Source organism: Saccostrea echinata, unplaced genomic scaffold, assembly GCF_033153115.1.
Source record: "Saccostrea echinata isolate AGI-Se365-2 ecotype Australia unplaced genomic scaffold, CSIRO_AGI_Sech_v1 ptg000055l, whole genome shotgun sequence".
In the NCBI taxonomy this organism is placed as follows: Eukaryota; Metazoa; Mollusca; class Bivalvia; order Ostreida; family Ostreidae; genus Saccostrea; species Saccostrea echinata.
This window is the reverse complement of record NW_026889804.1, coordinates 425,348-441,486: the sequence shown is the minus strand read 5'-3', so window position 1 is coordinate 441,486 and position 16,139 is coordinate 425,348. Positions and strand designations below refer to the sequence as shown.

Here is a 16,139-nt window from a genome sequence, read left to right as displayed (position 1 = left end):
GAGGGGTGGGGGGTCAAACTTTTTTTACAGAACAATATTTTCTTCATGCATTATATTATATGTAACCTAATTTGGCTGATACTATAAATGTCTGAAATTTACTCACCAATGCAGCATTCATGTGCACAGGGGCAACTTAGACCAATTTCTGTTCAGCTAATTTGCATTGCATAATAATTTGTAAAAACAAAATATTTTGAATTAAATATGCACGAGTTTCATTTGCAAAAAAATCTCATATATTTCACGTAAGGAATGGCTATTGATTAATTTTCATTCCATTCGCTATTGTCAGAGGTAATAATGCCTCGTAATGGCGAAGAAATACTTCGAAATACTATATTCTGCGAAAAATAAAACCTGGCATTAATATATATGTATCATACATGTAGCCATATCATGAATCGAGAGGAGGGGGGGGGGGCAACATATACTCATAGAACTAAAACTATTGTCAAAAACGCAATTCACTAAACTTATTTTTTTTCTGCAGAAAAAAGATGTACGTATGCAATAAAAGCTATTAAACAAAACATTATCCGGTGCTCACGATCGATCGAAATTGCAAAGATGGTTGAAGATACATCATTCTACAGAAAGACCATTGTTTTATGTTTATTTTTCACCTCTCCCTCGCCCTCATTTCCGTAAGAGAGAAATAAGACATTTTTTTGTTTTCCTTTCATTTCCCTTTCCGGAACCCCTTTGCTCGTTTAAATGTCCATTGAAATGTTTTGTAGCGTCACGGTAGTAACACGACAAGAAGTAGTTTTCAGGTATCTTGCAGGGATTTTATCTATTGAAATCTTAATAACATTGAAGAATTCAATAATGCAACTGTGAATACGATGAACGATCCCCTTTTTTGGTTACGTTCGTTCGTAAGATGTCGGTATTTCTCTGTTAAAGGAAAAATCCGTCGACAATTCAGTGGCCTAACGATTAGTATGAAAAACGTCAGTTTACATATCAAATATTAAATGAAATAATCTTAAAGCAATTAAGAAAAAAAAAAAGGTTTACAAAGCGTAAAAATTCAAAATGCAGATTACAATGTATTGATGAAAAAATATGTTCTCGTATTGAAGTTCAAACAAATAAATACGAACTACAAATCATATAATAGATCTAATGCTTTTCATTTCTCTTTTTCTCTGATGTACGTACATGTACGTGTACGTGCATGTATAGGTAGAGGTAAACGTTTTAATTGTTTTATTTCTTATATAGACGGAAAAAAGATAGATTTGAAATAAATTCGTATGGATAAAATAGAATAAATAAATTAACTAAGTATTGATTTAATATAATTTTTCTTAAGAAATGAAAAAAAAATATAAAATAAAATAAAGAAATAGTTCACTTGTAATCTCTTCAGTTACTACGTTTTTTTCCCTTGGTTTTGTTTTTTGTTTTTTTAAGAACCAGTCTGAAAAAAAAATATACGTAATGTATAATTAAATGTCTGTACACATGTACATAAGATACAGTATATGAAAATAAAAATAAATACGTATGTAATTATCTGACAATTTAATGTTTTTAGGGAAATATACTACATAAATATTAAGTACTTAAATAGAAATAAATCTTAATCATACATAAACACTCATTGCTTGTACTATAAGTGTACAATGATTTTACACTGAAATGCAAACCGGCATGCTGACTGGTCGAAGTGCTGATTGGTCATCGCGTAAACCTGATTGAAAGCTCTGTTATGTAATAGCGAAGGCCGGGCTCGCTTTCTAGGTGCGCTTGGGTTCGCTCTCGGCGTTCGCTCTAGGTCCATCCGGGATGTGCTAGAGGACCCTGAGCGAACCCATGGTTCGGTTGGGGTTCGCTTTCTGTAAGGTTGTGTCTGGTCGGTACTGTTAAACTTACTATAACTTCAAATTGTATAGGAAAGTAAGACTATGTGTGTTTAGCCATTACATACACGCGTATGGGAGCTTCTTACATCCAGTTAGAGATTGTATGATAGTCATAACTAAAACTCAGTTCGTTGTTCATAAATATCAATCATCAATTTCTAAAACGAGGAAAACTATTGACAAACAAGTTGAATGAAGCAAGGATATCAACAGTCTCGTTGAAGTCAACATTTCGCAAGTTGTGAAGTCACCATTTTGCGGGTGTGACCGTTCGGTTGGGGATGCTCACTCCTCCATGGCACCTGATCCAACCTCTAATGATTTTAGAGGTCAATGTTTACTCCGCTCCCGATTTTTATTGTTTGAAAAGATTTTGAGCTTGAATACTATTCGTTATCTAAATATTTCACAAAGAATAAATTTGAATTTCTTTTGGGGTATTAAACATGGCAACCATTGCCAACCAATAAGAAATATCACATTTCGTCCTTGGTATGTTACAAAGATCTATCTCCATTATTTGGTTTCATTTCAAACTATGGTTTCTTTTATTTTGTAATGCATGTCTTAATAAAGATGAATGAATAAAATTTCTTTTGAATACTTTTTTTTTCAATTACATGTATAACGTACAGTTGTATGTAATAGTTGATTTCCAACAAATGTTTATCAGGCAATTAAAACATCAGGCCTTCAACGTTTGGAAACAGTTTTGAATTTTTTGCATTAAACTCTGAACATGTTGAAAATGCCATTCATCAAACATAAGGTCACGTTGCCATGGTACCCATGACACGAAGCAACTTTTTTTTCCTGATTTGAGTTTACGGTATTAAAGACATTCATCATAGAGAGTTTGGAGAAATTCTTAGACTATGTGCGTTACATAATTGCTCTATAAAATTTCAAGTCATTGCAGTGAATGGATCTTAAATAACACCATAAATATAAGTAAATATATCACGTATTCCGGTCTGCATTCAATGAATCAATTTCATTTTATCAGCTTTAGTTCCTAAAGTTAAAACAACACTTTTCCTGCAATATAAACATGGGTATACTTTTGCATGTTTGATGCTTCTTTCAAACACAGACTGTGGGAAACCTGGGCAGGTTCCGGAGGAGTTATGTCAAACGCTGTGGATATGGCAAAATACATGAACTTCCACCTGAGCAATAAGGACAAATACGGCAACACGTTCATGTCGGACAAAAATTTCGCTGCACTGCACCAGGAGCATAACAAATTGACCAATTCAGTTATTAACGAAATATCTGGGGAAGTAGAAGTACCAACTGTTGAAAATGGCTACGGACTTGGATGGAAACGAGGAAAATACAGAGGTATAATGTTAAATATCAGGCATTTATTTTCAAAGAGGTCTTTACCAAACTAAAACCATGTATACATTCCATTATCTTTTTTTTTTAAATCTGAAAATGTAAATAAGCTAGTTTTATTTGTTATGGGGGCAGCTGCAGATATTCTCAAACGCTCACTACTCCTTCTTTATGCCCCATTCCCTAAAACTTTATTAAATTAGACAAAATCTTTGCATTATAGACTTAAACATCTTATTTTCCGAAGTATAAGATGTAAATAATGCACATATTGTAAAATGAGCGAAAGTTTATCAGAGTTCAGTGCATGTTCATGCACGTGATTTTGATAGTTTCCATATACATCATCTCATAGTTTTGCAGAGCTATATTTTAGATTTCAAAGAATTTCACTGGGATCGCAAAAACAAACAGCAATCTGAATATAAACCATTCAGAATCTAGAATGTCCTCAAATTTATTTCTTATGAAAGCATGATGTAGAGAAAATTATTTACATAATCTCTGCGTTTGTGCGTATTTTCTAGACTCCTGACATTCATATTCTTAAAGGGTTTTAAAATATATAAAGTTATAACCTACAAAGTATCAGGCAATAGGAATTCAGAAAACATGCACGCATAACCTTTTATTCATTTCGATAGTATCTATCTATCTATCTATCTATCTATCTATCTATCTATCTATCTATCTATCTATCTATCTATCTATCTATTTATCTATCTATCTAATAGGTCTTTAAATTTCAGTCAATAAAATTCCAGCATGTGCATGCAAGTGTTTTCAAGAATTTCCATATACCACATATTATAGAACCATCTAAGTATTATGATAAAAAAAAAAAAACAAAAAAAAAAAAAAAACAAGGCAGTTATCAAGATTTTAAGGTCACCTGAGTCACTCAAGTGACCTATTGCTGTTTGCTTTCATCCGTCGTCGTGCCTTATGCGATGTGTGTCGTCTGTTAACATTTGATCATTTTTAGCACCTTCTCTGGAATTGATGAATCAATTCTAACCAATTTTTACATAAAGCAAATATGAGTGAAGGGGAACAAATTTTGTGAATTTCTTGGCCCATGCCCCCCTCCCCTCTGCGGCCGGAGAGTTGGGGCTAAAACTTCTTCTTTACTCATGCACATCATGATTGTAATAGGCATTGAGTCCTTTATCAAAATTGTGAAATTCATGGCCCCAGGGTCAGAGGTTCCAGTACTAGGGCTGGGATATATCGATCATATAGTGATAGTGCATTATTTGTTTGAAAATCCTCTTCTATGCTCCTTGGTATTTAACAAACTAACTAAGTGCATAGTTATGACGAGCAAGGTTGCCTTTTCCAAAAGTAGGAATTGTCCCTGGGTCAGAGGTTCTGGTGTTAGGATGAGGCTCTTTTGGTTATACTGGGAAAAGACAGTAATTCTTTGAAATCTTCTCTGCCCCTGGGTTTTAAACAGACTACATGTAACTAAGTACATAGCTATGATAAGCAAGGGTGCTTGTTCCAAAATTGTGAAATCATGGCCTTTGGATCGGGGGTTCTGGTACTGGGGGGTGGGCTCTGTAGATAATATAATGAAAATGCATTAATTCTTTGAAAATCTTTTTCTCTGGTTCTGGGTGTTATTTAAATAAACTAAGTGCATGGCTATGATAAGCAAGGATGCCTCTTCACAATTGTGAAATTCATGGCCAAAGATGGGGGGTTTCATGAAAGGGTGGGTGTTCTTTTGATGATATAGTAAAAAAGCATAATTTCTTTGAAGATATTCTTTTTCGATCCGACTTTTAAAGCACAAAAACTAAGTCCACAATTTTGATGAGGAGGAGTTCTCCTTTCAGAGCTGTTTCATGGCCCCTGTGTCGGACTTCTAGTGAAAGTGGACAGGGGTTCTATTCATGATATAGTGAAAATGCATTATTCTATTAAATAATACTGTCTGCTCCTTGGCGTTGAGCAGAGTAGGTATGAACTCTGGTGCAGGCGTTTCGAAGTGTATTTGCAAAATTTATTAATTTATAAGTATAAATTTTTTACCCAATGCATGTTACAATGTTGTATAATTACTGAAAAAATGTATGTGGTCTCCAGCCACCTTTAGTTACAAAAGAAAGATCTTAGAAACCCCTCCCCTCGACAAAAAACCTGTTGGATGCAATGTAGTTATTAATTTAGTCTTTTTCAACCAGACACTCGGCTGTCTCCGTAAACTCCGAGCAGCAGAAAGTCTAGTATGGAGTCATAATAACGTTTGTAACGACAGAGGGTGTAACCTTGTTTCCATTTTTATATATGTTTCTTCTGTTGGATCGTTATTTTATATTAATAAACTGATCCTTCATGAGGGATATAAAAGGAGAAATAACAATAAAAATCGACGAAGTATGTCCTACACCGGTAGAGTACACAACATACACTTTGGCTGCCAACAATAAGCTAAGCAAGACAGTGTATAACACACTCACCCATAACCGAAATGCAATACCGCAAACTTTTCCTTTCCAGCTGCTTCAACCAACATGCCTTCAACTTTGAAATTGTTTAAGTTGTTTTTCTGCCGATTTATCATGAATTTTTCAATTGTGAGGTGCGTTCTTTTTAGCCAATCACAAACTTTAGCACAATTTCAGTAAGCTTCGTTTTGGCGGTACAAACTGTATTGTGACTCTTTACCGGACTCTCTGCTCGTCGGAGTTTACGGAGACAGCCAATTGTCTGGTTGAATGAGACTATTATTAACTTGACAAATTATAAAAGCAGAACCTGAACTAATCAAATAAAACTATTCTATTATTAAATGAAAAAGAAGAAAATAAATCCGTTTATAGAAGTCAAACACAATCAATATTATTCAAAATCAATAACTGAGGTTATATTGCAGTAATATAAGTAGTTTTTAATATATAAGTAATGCATAAATACTAAATAAATGCAATAAACATAATAAATAAAACTATTGTAAAAAAAAATATTCTTTAAGGAATTGTGAATGACAAATATACATAAATATTTCTTTTTTCAGTGCGTAATTTAGACTCTAGTGAAAAAGTTTGTACATAGACGATCATAGGCATAGAGGATTACAAACGAAGTGACAACTACCTATTAATTAATATTGAAGGTTGAATATTTCTATACTTATATATTACTGGTATAGCGAGTTTTAAATTAAAGGCGTTGCAGAAGATTGTCACACTTAATTAATCTATGATTAATCCATAATAATTTAAGTAATGTCCGAGAGATTCAGAATAGAAAATCTAGATCGAGGCCTAAGCTTGAGAGAATCATGTAGAATGCATGTGATCAACGTGTACAAAGCGTTTCATGTAGTCTTTTATGTAAACCGTACAGCATTTCGTGCAAAGCGTTTCGTGTAAACCGTGAAGCGTTCCGTACAAGCCTTGAAGCGAGCAAAGGACTTTTCACGATCTGTAAAATTCAAAATATTCAAAATGCGAATGCATCAAAATTCAGGTAATAAAATTTATCTTAATCCTTAAATGAAACAATCTTTTTATTTATTACTTTAGTTCAATATGTTTCCGATATAAATAAACAATTTTTGATCAATTACAGTTAAAAAAAACTCACAGAAACTCGACCAATCGACCAATCCTCATTTTTTGTTTTCTTTCCTATTCACTGCCATTTGTAATATATAAATCCCTAAACTAAACAGATCAATGTAGAAAAACAAACATTAAAATCATAAGATAGATAGATCAAAGTTACATAAAATCACAAATTTAAGTGATTAATCCAGAAGGCCGGAAAATGACCTCATGAATCATGCTTTCTTTTTTCTTTCTCATATTCGGGTCTTCAAAAAGTGTACACAGGATAAACAAGCAAGGTGTACTTTCTGCGATTCAATTTCAATTCTTTTTTTTTATTTTCTAAACCAGATCACTGGTACAAGAGATACATATATACAAACAAAAATATCACTCAAGGGTAAAAAATAGATATGTAAAGAAAAAAGAAAAAGAATGAAGTAAACATAAAATCAGTTATATTTATGGAGAATTCAAGAAGGACAGACAGTTTTGAATATTTTCTTTATAAATTTTGACAATGATTTTTCTATTTCTACATTATTTGTGTTCATAAGTTCATTAGATTTGAAAGTGTTAGGATTTTCACAATATCTATTTTGGAAAAATATTTTTCTGTCATTTGAAAAGTACTTGTATTTCATAACATAATGTAATTCATCACCAATAGTTTTACAATCACAAATGGTACATATTGTTAATTTTCTATCAATATTATTCCATCTACCTGTTTCAATTGGCAAATGATGTTTATATGTTCGTAGTTTTTAAGTGTAACTCTTTAATCTTTTGGAAAATTCAGAAAATATACACTTACTCTAAAGTAAGGGACCATCACTCTTTTGAAAAATCTTTAAACTTTTCATTCTCTTAGACCAATCAAATTAATTATTTAATTTTTGTTTTTAAATCTGAGTAGATCTAAACTCTCCTTAGTCAATGCATGTTTCGAAATCATCAGATAACTAATCTGTTTTATGCGAATGATAATTTTCCAAGAAAAGAATACAAGTCAAAAAATGTAGAATTTAAAGTTTCACTTTAATTTGTTGTTGACAAAAGTTGCTAGCAATAAGCATGTTTAACTTTATTGGCATTTAAAGAGTCATCAATTTTCAACATTTATAAGCAAAGATATTTAATAATGTGTATATCCACCACGACTTTTGTACAGTTCTTTTACACGCCTTCTCATGCTGTGGACAAGTCGTCTTAGGCGGTTTTGGGGGAACTGTCTCCATTCCTGAATTAAAGCGTCTTTTAATTCCTGTAAGTTTTCACATCTTGGGGTCCTCTGATTAATTCTACGACCAAGATAATCCAACACATGTTCAATTGGGTTCATATCTGGGGACATGGCGGGCCAGGGCAAAGTTTCAATGGCTTCTTGGCAATGATAGTCTTTAACTATTCGGGCCCGATGAGGTCTAGCGTTGTCATCCATTAGTACAGGTCGACTTGCTAATGAATGAGCATCGAAATGAGGCACAGCTATTTGGCTTAGTATGTTGTCCCTGTACTTTTGAGCAGTTAAGGTGCCATCAAGAATGTGCAGCTCCAGTTTACACCGCAAAGAGAAACATCCCCATACTGTTACTCCGCCTCCACCAAAGGCTTTTGTTTCCAATACAATTTGTTGTTTGTATGCGGAATTTGGGAGTCTCCATACCCGAACCCTGCCGTCTACTGGGTGAGCAAAATTCGGCTTTCATCTGACCAATGTATTCTCTGCCACGACCGAATGTTCCACCTCCTATGCTGTCGTGCCCATGGTAATCTTGCTTCTTTGTGTCTCTGGGATAAGAGTGGACGTTTTATTGGCCGACATGATCGCATTCACTCCTTGTTTAGTCTCCTGTTAACTGTGCTTCTGCTGATTCGAACTTGGGTGTTCCATTTGCTTCTCAGAGTGTTTGCAGTGTCAAAAGGACTCTGTTTAGCTAGTCGTTTTAGAAGTCTACCTTCCCTCTCTGTAGTCTTTCGGGGTCTTCCAGATCTTTAAGCTTCCTCCACACACCCCAGTTCTTCTCCAGCGCTGTACCAGACGCAAAATTACAGTGTGACTGACATTAAAGTGTTCGCCAACCCTTGTATACGTCATTCAGTTCTTACCATTCCAATGGCCTGCCAGCCTTCAGCATCCGAGAGTTTCCGACGAAGCATGGTTGCACAAAACTTATAACTTTTTTTTCTATCAGTTAAGCTCATGCGAACATGGATGTGAATACAATTGAAAACTGCATTGTTCGAACACGCATTGGTGGCCTTGAAGAAACCGGTTTTACAAGTATTTGAATGGAGATATCAATGTAACATAAAAACAAATAATAAATAAACGTTTGATTGACTAGTAAATCTGGATATATTCAATCAGAAATATTTTTTACTTTTAATTTTCATATCAAAGTTGGTGGTCCTTAACTTTTGAGTAAGTGTATAATTTTCGAAACCAAAGTTTTTTGAAAATTCTATAATTAATACATTTGGGTGAACTATCAACAATGCTTCTCCTTTCTTGTTCAAATTAATTTTTAGGTTTTATTTAATAATTGACTTAAGCAAGTTAAAGCTATGAAATGTTTGACTTGTCCATATGTAAGATAATCAACAAGAATTAAGAATATATTGTACACATTTTATCTATGGGTATACAAAAGACCCATTCATATAACATCTATAAATTATAAATAAATTACATTGTAATTTTACTTTCATGGGCTGTTAAAATATTTGCCCAGTACATAACAAATTCTAATTTTGTAGAAATTAACAGTGGATATCTACCTGCTTCTCCATGTACCATACAATTTGAGGTACTACATTTAAGGTTAAGAATAAATTTCAGAAATTTTAAGTGTACTTTTTATTATTATGTCTAAATTTTCATATCACTAGCCTCACAAGAATAAAGCAAAATTGGGTTGATGACTTTATCAAACAAGTCTACCTGACAATTAATTGGTAAAATAGCGAATTTTACGTAAAACTCCATACATGGCTTTTGAAGCTTGTTCTTCCTTTTTTTTTTTTTTTTTTTTTTTTTTTAAACTTTCCACTTCTTGACAGAAATAAACCCACGTAACAGAATTTTTTCACATGCTCAATAGCCACACCATTATATAAAAAATTTCGTGTTGTGATAGGACCTTAAAATATAAGGACTTTTGCTAGGGCTATGTTAACACGAAGAACACATCAAGAGACTTTTATAAATCAGAAGCAGATTCATACATTAAGACTTTATCATTAGCATAAAAACGTACACATAGTTTCAACATAACAAACATATTATCTTGCATTTGTTGACTAGAACATGTAAAACCATTTATTTGATTTCTAGATAAATAATCTTCTAGGTCATTAATGAACAATGAAAATAAAAAAAGGTGATAAATTTCCCCCTTGTCTAACACCTACATTACACATAAAAAATCTGATAATTGTTGACCTATTTGTACCTTTGATATAATGCCCTTATACATGTACATGTTTGAAATAAATCTGAAACATTTTCCATCAATTCCTCTTTGTAAAATTTTGTTTCATAGATCCTCTGTCTCCAGATCGTATCAAACACTTGCTTGAAATCTATAAAGGCACAGAATAATTCTTTTTATTATTCAGGGCATATTAGCTCAGAAAATCAATAACGGTTATATTATTAGCAATAGAGTAACCTTTTCTAAAGCCTGTTTGAGATTCATTTATTAACTCTATCTTATCAGCATTTAATTATTTTAACGATCACATAATATACTGGTGAAAACTTTTCCTAAACAACTAAGTAACATAAATGGTCTGTAATTTTCAGGATGGTTTATGTCACTTTTACCCTTATAAATAAGTGTAACTAACCCTATTAACCAATCCTCTGGTATTATGCCAATATAAAAAATCACGTTGAATAATTCTACATAAAGAGGAAGAAAGCTGGAAATAGTTGTTTTCATATACGCGTTTACAACAGAATCACCACCAGGGGCTTTATTGGTCTTTAACTTGTTTACTGAATTCTTAATTTTTTCACATGTGATAGATTTATTAAGGATACTATCATTACCTAATTCTACGTTAATATCTATGTCATTATCTGGGACAACGCCTTCATTTGTTTTCTTCAAAAACTCAAACATAGGTTTGTATTTATATCAACACTATTTTTTCGAATTTGAGCTATTTAAACTATGCCAGTATTCTTTCGGTTTTCCTTTTTGAGCTTATCTGAGATTCCATTGTTATTTTCTTTAATACATTTATCCATAATTTTTTTATACTCTTTACACTGGGTTTCTCTTCTGCAGAGAGTTTTATTTTTTACTGTTATCATTGTAGCAGTGCAAGTACGAAATCTGGACATTTCAGCTAACAGAAAAAAATATGTAGCGTTTAAAAGATAAAAAATTAATGCATCTGCAAAGTTTCTGGTGAAACCAAAAGTTAAGCCAAACGAGAAAATGAAGAAAGTTATATCCATTTAAGGTTTCTGACTATCAAAATGCAATGCACATACATACTTATGTATTTTTTAAGAATTCCTGTATTAATCATGTTGTAGAATATAGTAATAAATACTTATATTTTAAAATCTCAAAATATATTGTCATAAAATCATGAAATTTATTGAGATTTTAGTATCAGAAAATTAGAATGAATCTCACCTCAATGCCCATGCTTTCACCCATATGCTAAATCAACCGTATCATTTTGTCTACACCACGGCCAGGAACACGTTAAGTTCCTAGACAGTACCGTTGTCAGAAACCTTTAAAGTTAAGCACTGAAACTGGTTCGTTGTCATGAACATACAGGTGAGGTTATGATAAAATCCGTCCGGTGTCATGACTTGAGAAGACAGGTTGTGAGAAGTTTTTCATTTTTCAAGTTAAATTATCTATAACAATGTCTGAAATTGCAATGGGAAACAGGGCTGATACCCTATTTGGTGTTGTATGAATTTCAGTCGTTAAAAACAAGAGATAAAAGAGGAGTTTGCGTTGGCGATATTAAACCCTGTTGAAAACAAATGTGGATTTTATTCATTTTCCTTCCGAGATGTTATATTTTTTGTAAATAGAATATAATATACACACCAATTGGTGCAGACAGTATCAAGACATGTTGTAAGCCTTTACAGAAAAATTGAGAACAAATTAAAACTGAAAATTTTGATCTATTTAAATTTTTGTCCGTTGTCATGACAAGATACGAAAATTCAGTCCGTTGTCATCGGTCCGTTGTCGCTACTGTATTGTATACACTACGAAGGACAATCTTACGTTGTTTTAGGTATCGTTAAGCATGCCATCAAAAAGAGAGGTGTGACGGTACATATTGTCGTTTTGTACATATTGTCGTCGGCGACAAAATGGACCTACCCTGACTGCACATATCATCGTCCATCGATACATATTGTCGCCGGCGACAATTTGTACCGAGACGAACCTTTTTCTTCCTCCTGCGTAATGGAAGACAAAATGTACAGTCAAGTATTGGCACGTTTTGTCGTCGGCGACAATATGTACTGTGACCATTGGCACATTTTATCGCCAATGTGTGTTGAATATTTACCAAAGTCGTGAAGAGAGAGAGATAGAGAGAGAGAGAGACATAGAGAGAGAGAGAGAGAGAGAGAGAGAGAGAGAAGGACAAAGTGTTTGGCTGATAAATAAGTAAACAAGCTGTATTTATTTAGCTTTACTCGCAATACTGTAGGGAGAAATGGTGTTGCTCAGAAAATTGTGTCCAGCATTAGTTTACGTGACTTTGATATGTCAAAATACCATAATTCTTGAGATATCTGAAAAATCAGTCTATTATTTATTCTCGTTATATATACATGGATATGAGATTGAAAGTTATTTGTTCAGTAGAATTGTTATCTGGAATTCATCTTTTTGCTAAATTCTCATACAAGTGCCGATATATTGGTGTAGGGGTTGACACATTTTTAGCTCACCTGAGCTGATAGCTCCAGTGAGCTTTTCTGATCACATATCTTGTGTCGTCCGTCTGTCTGTCTGTAAACTTTTCACATTTTCAGCTTCTTAGGAACTACTGACCAATTTCATTTTCAACCAAACTTAACAGAAAGCAAACATGGATAAAGGGAGTCAAGTTTGTTCAAATTAATGGTCACGCCCTCTTTCAAGAAAGTACATGTATAGTTAAGAATTAGTGAAAATTTAGTGACATCTTTAAATAATCTTCTCGAGAACCATTGTGTCAGAAAAGTTGAAACTTATGTGAAAGCTTTATTATTAAGTGTAGATTCATTTTTATTCAGATCATGTCTGTGAAAAGGTGGGGCTACAATAGGTGAGCAAAGTTTTAAAAGAATATTTAAGAATAATTCTTTCAAAATTTTCTTCTCAAGAACTTCTGGATCAGAAGAGATGATACTTATGTGAAAGTACATATATGAAGTATACTTTTAATTTTTTTAGATTCTGGCACGAAAAAGATCTCACACTTTTCAATGGCCCTGAGTTCCGAGAATAGGTCTAAATTTTTGGCCTTCCACCGGCAAGTGGTGATGTCTCCTTATGAGTGAAAAATTTTCTAGAGGGATATTAAAACAACAAACAAACAAACAAAAACAAAATCAATTTGGTTCAAATAAATTCTGTTTTTGTAACCTGTATATACTCTCAATTTTGTCCACAGGTAAAATTTCATGATAAAATAATATACATGTACTTAACTTATACAGTAACACTTCTTCACACACAAACGATTTTATTTTTTTTGTTTGTCAAAAAAAAAAAAAATCTGAACCGCACCCCCCTTTCCTCGTTCTGAAATTTTTGGATCAAATATTGCGAACAGCAGTAGGCCAGCGATTAGCGATGTTTATATGGAAGCATCCTCAGGTAGTGTAGATTCAAGTTTTTTTTAATCATGACCTGCAGGCCTAGGTTGAGGCCACAAAGGGCGATCAAAGTTTTACACGGGAATATATAGGAAAATTCTTTAAACATTTTCTTCTCAACAACAGCAAAGCAATGATTAGTCATATCTATATGGAAACATTGCCAGGCATTGTCAGTCGACATGTACTGATGGACGGCAATATGCTCAGTGAGTGTTTGTATACATTGTCGCCGGCGACAATATGAATATGACGACAAAATGTACCATCACAATCACATGAATCACGCTGCATGAAATAGCATACGTCAATGTGATTAACAAACCAATTACATTCACAAATCCACCAAAAACAAGAGGCCTATGGGCCACATCGCTCACCTGAGCACGGAAATAGCAGAAATCACTTAGGTATTCAAAAGTTTAAATATTAAAGTGGAGGGGGGGGGGGGTATGATTTAGACAAACTTGAATCTACACCACCTAAAGATGCTTTTGAACTAATATGACTGATAATGGCTTTGTTTTCTAAAGAAGAATTTTTTTTATTGATATATCCTTTATAATCCTTTGTTTAACTATGATCCCCTGTTTTTCCCCTCTGTTGGGTCATGATTTGAACAAATTTGAATCTACATTACCTGAGGATGCTTTTATTTTATTATGACCAATCAAGTCTTTGTTGTTCTTGAGAATAAGATTTTTTAATGATTTCCCCTATGTATTCCTATGTTAAACTTTGATTTGAATAAACTTGAATCTACCCTTCCTGAGGATGCTTCCATATAAACATGACCAATCATGGGTTTGCTGTTCTTGAGAAGATTTTAAAAGATTTTCCCTATGTTATCCTATGTAAAATTTCGATAGCCCACTGTGGCCCCATCCTACCCCCGGAGGTAATGATTTGAACAAACTTGAATCTACATTACCTGAGGATGCTTCCACATCAGTTGCATATTATCGGCCGTTGTCTTGCCCGATTTTTATCTCTTTTTTTTCGTCGGCCGACCAATTTTATGCATGTCAGTCGGGTCAAGTTATTATTTTTTTCGCCTGTGGCCGATTCAATTGAAGCACTCATTGAATAGTCCGTCCACGAACCTTCGATCATCGGCCGACCATCGGTATATAGTTTTTAAAGTCGGTCGTCAGTCGGTCGACATTTAGGAATTGGGTTTTCGTACAACTGTCGACCGAAGATGAAAATCAAACTGCGGCCTCGCGAACGATGATGACGGTTGGCCAACATATAAGTATTTTTACTTTTAAAAGTATCGGTGTTCCTAGAAATTAAAATGACTACTCTGCGTCGCCAGATACTAGTGTCGGCAGATCATGTTTTTTTTTTTTTCAGCCGACGATATGAAAATAATTTGGTCGCCCGACCATCGGCTTAAATTTGACCTAAGCATAACATTTTAATTTTGTTATACTGATGATATACAAGGAATTGTATATGTTTGCATACTAGCTAGGATGCAGTTTCCTAAGAGAAAATGAATTGAAAATAAAAACATCGCAGAATAGTTAGCACGTTGGTGTGAGCTGCTTTAAGACGACCCCGAGATTCAAATATACATGTATTTGTAATATGCTTTGTATTCTTCTATATTAAGCATATATTTGATCATTTCTGTTGCATTTTATTGATTTACTTACATGTTAAGAAAAATGACACCGGACCAGATAAACTTAACATGTACTGACAACGGACTTTTTGCTTATAAACTGCAATTTCTTAAAACTTGTTAGCTACAAAAGGCTGTCAGTTGCCTAAAATGAAGTTTCTCTTCATATTTTAAAATAAAGATACAATTTCGATGAATTAATTATAAGAAATATATAATTTTCCAGTTCATAATCATGGCTTCACACATGGGCATGTGATCGCCAACCAAAACTCCTCAAAATGTATTGTGGATATCAAATACATAAATCTTTGTATGGATTACTGAATGTTGTATCTGTTTCCCAAAATACAAATTTATTCTTGGAATTTGTCAAAAACGTTTTCATTTAGGCATCATGTATAAATTCTTGTATATTTTGCATGACACTGGACGGATTTTATCATAACCTCACCTGTATGTTCATGACAACGAACCAATTTTAGTGCTTAACTTTAAAGGTTTCTGACAACGGTACTGTCTAGGAACTTAACGTGTTCCTGGCCGTGTACACTACATATATACATGTATGTATATGTACAGAATTTTTAAAGCATTTCGAAAAAATATGAACGTTTAAGCTATTTCTATTGTATCTGTCATATCACTCATTGTACTTGTATGCAAACTTTGACCATTACGCAAAATATAATACAAACACAAACATATTTTAAAGATAAAACCTAAATAAAGAAAGAGAGGGAGAAAAAAAAATGATCTTCGAAGAATCGCATGTACAAAATTAGAAGGTTGGAAAACCAATACTAATAAGAAACCGTAAAATTGGTAAAAGATCATCCGTGAAGACGGATGACCTCAATCATAAAGAT

At 33.4% G+C, this 16,139-nt stretch overlaps 1 protein-coding gene across 1 annotated transcript in view; it reads left to right on the top strand.

Moving 5' to 3' along the window:
* Positions 1–16,139, top strand: part of LOC133172870 (uncharacterized) — a 29,866-nt gene that overhangs the window by 12,479 nt on the left and 1,248 nt on the right. Inside the window, exon 5 of the mRNA XM_061307704.1 lies at positions 2,968–3,218. Coding sequence (XP_061163688.1) covers positions 2,968–3,218 — 251 coding nt within the window. The remainder of the gene's footprint in view (positions 1–2,967; positions 3,219–16,139) is intronic.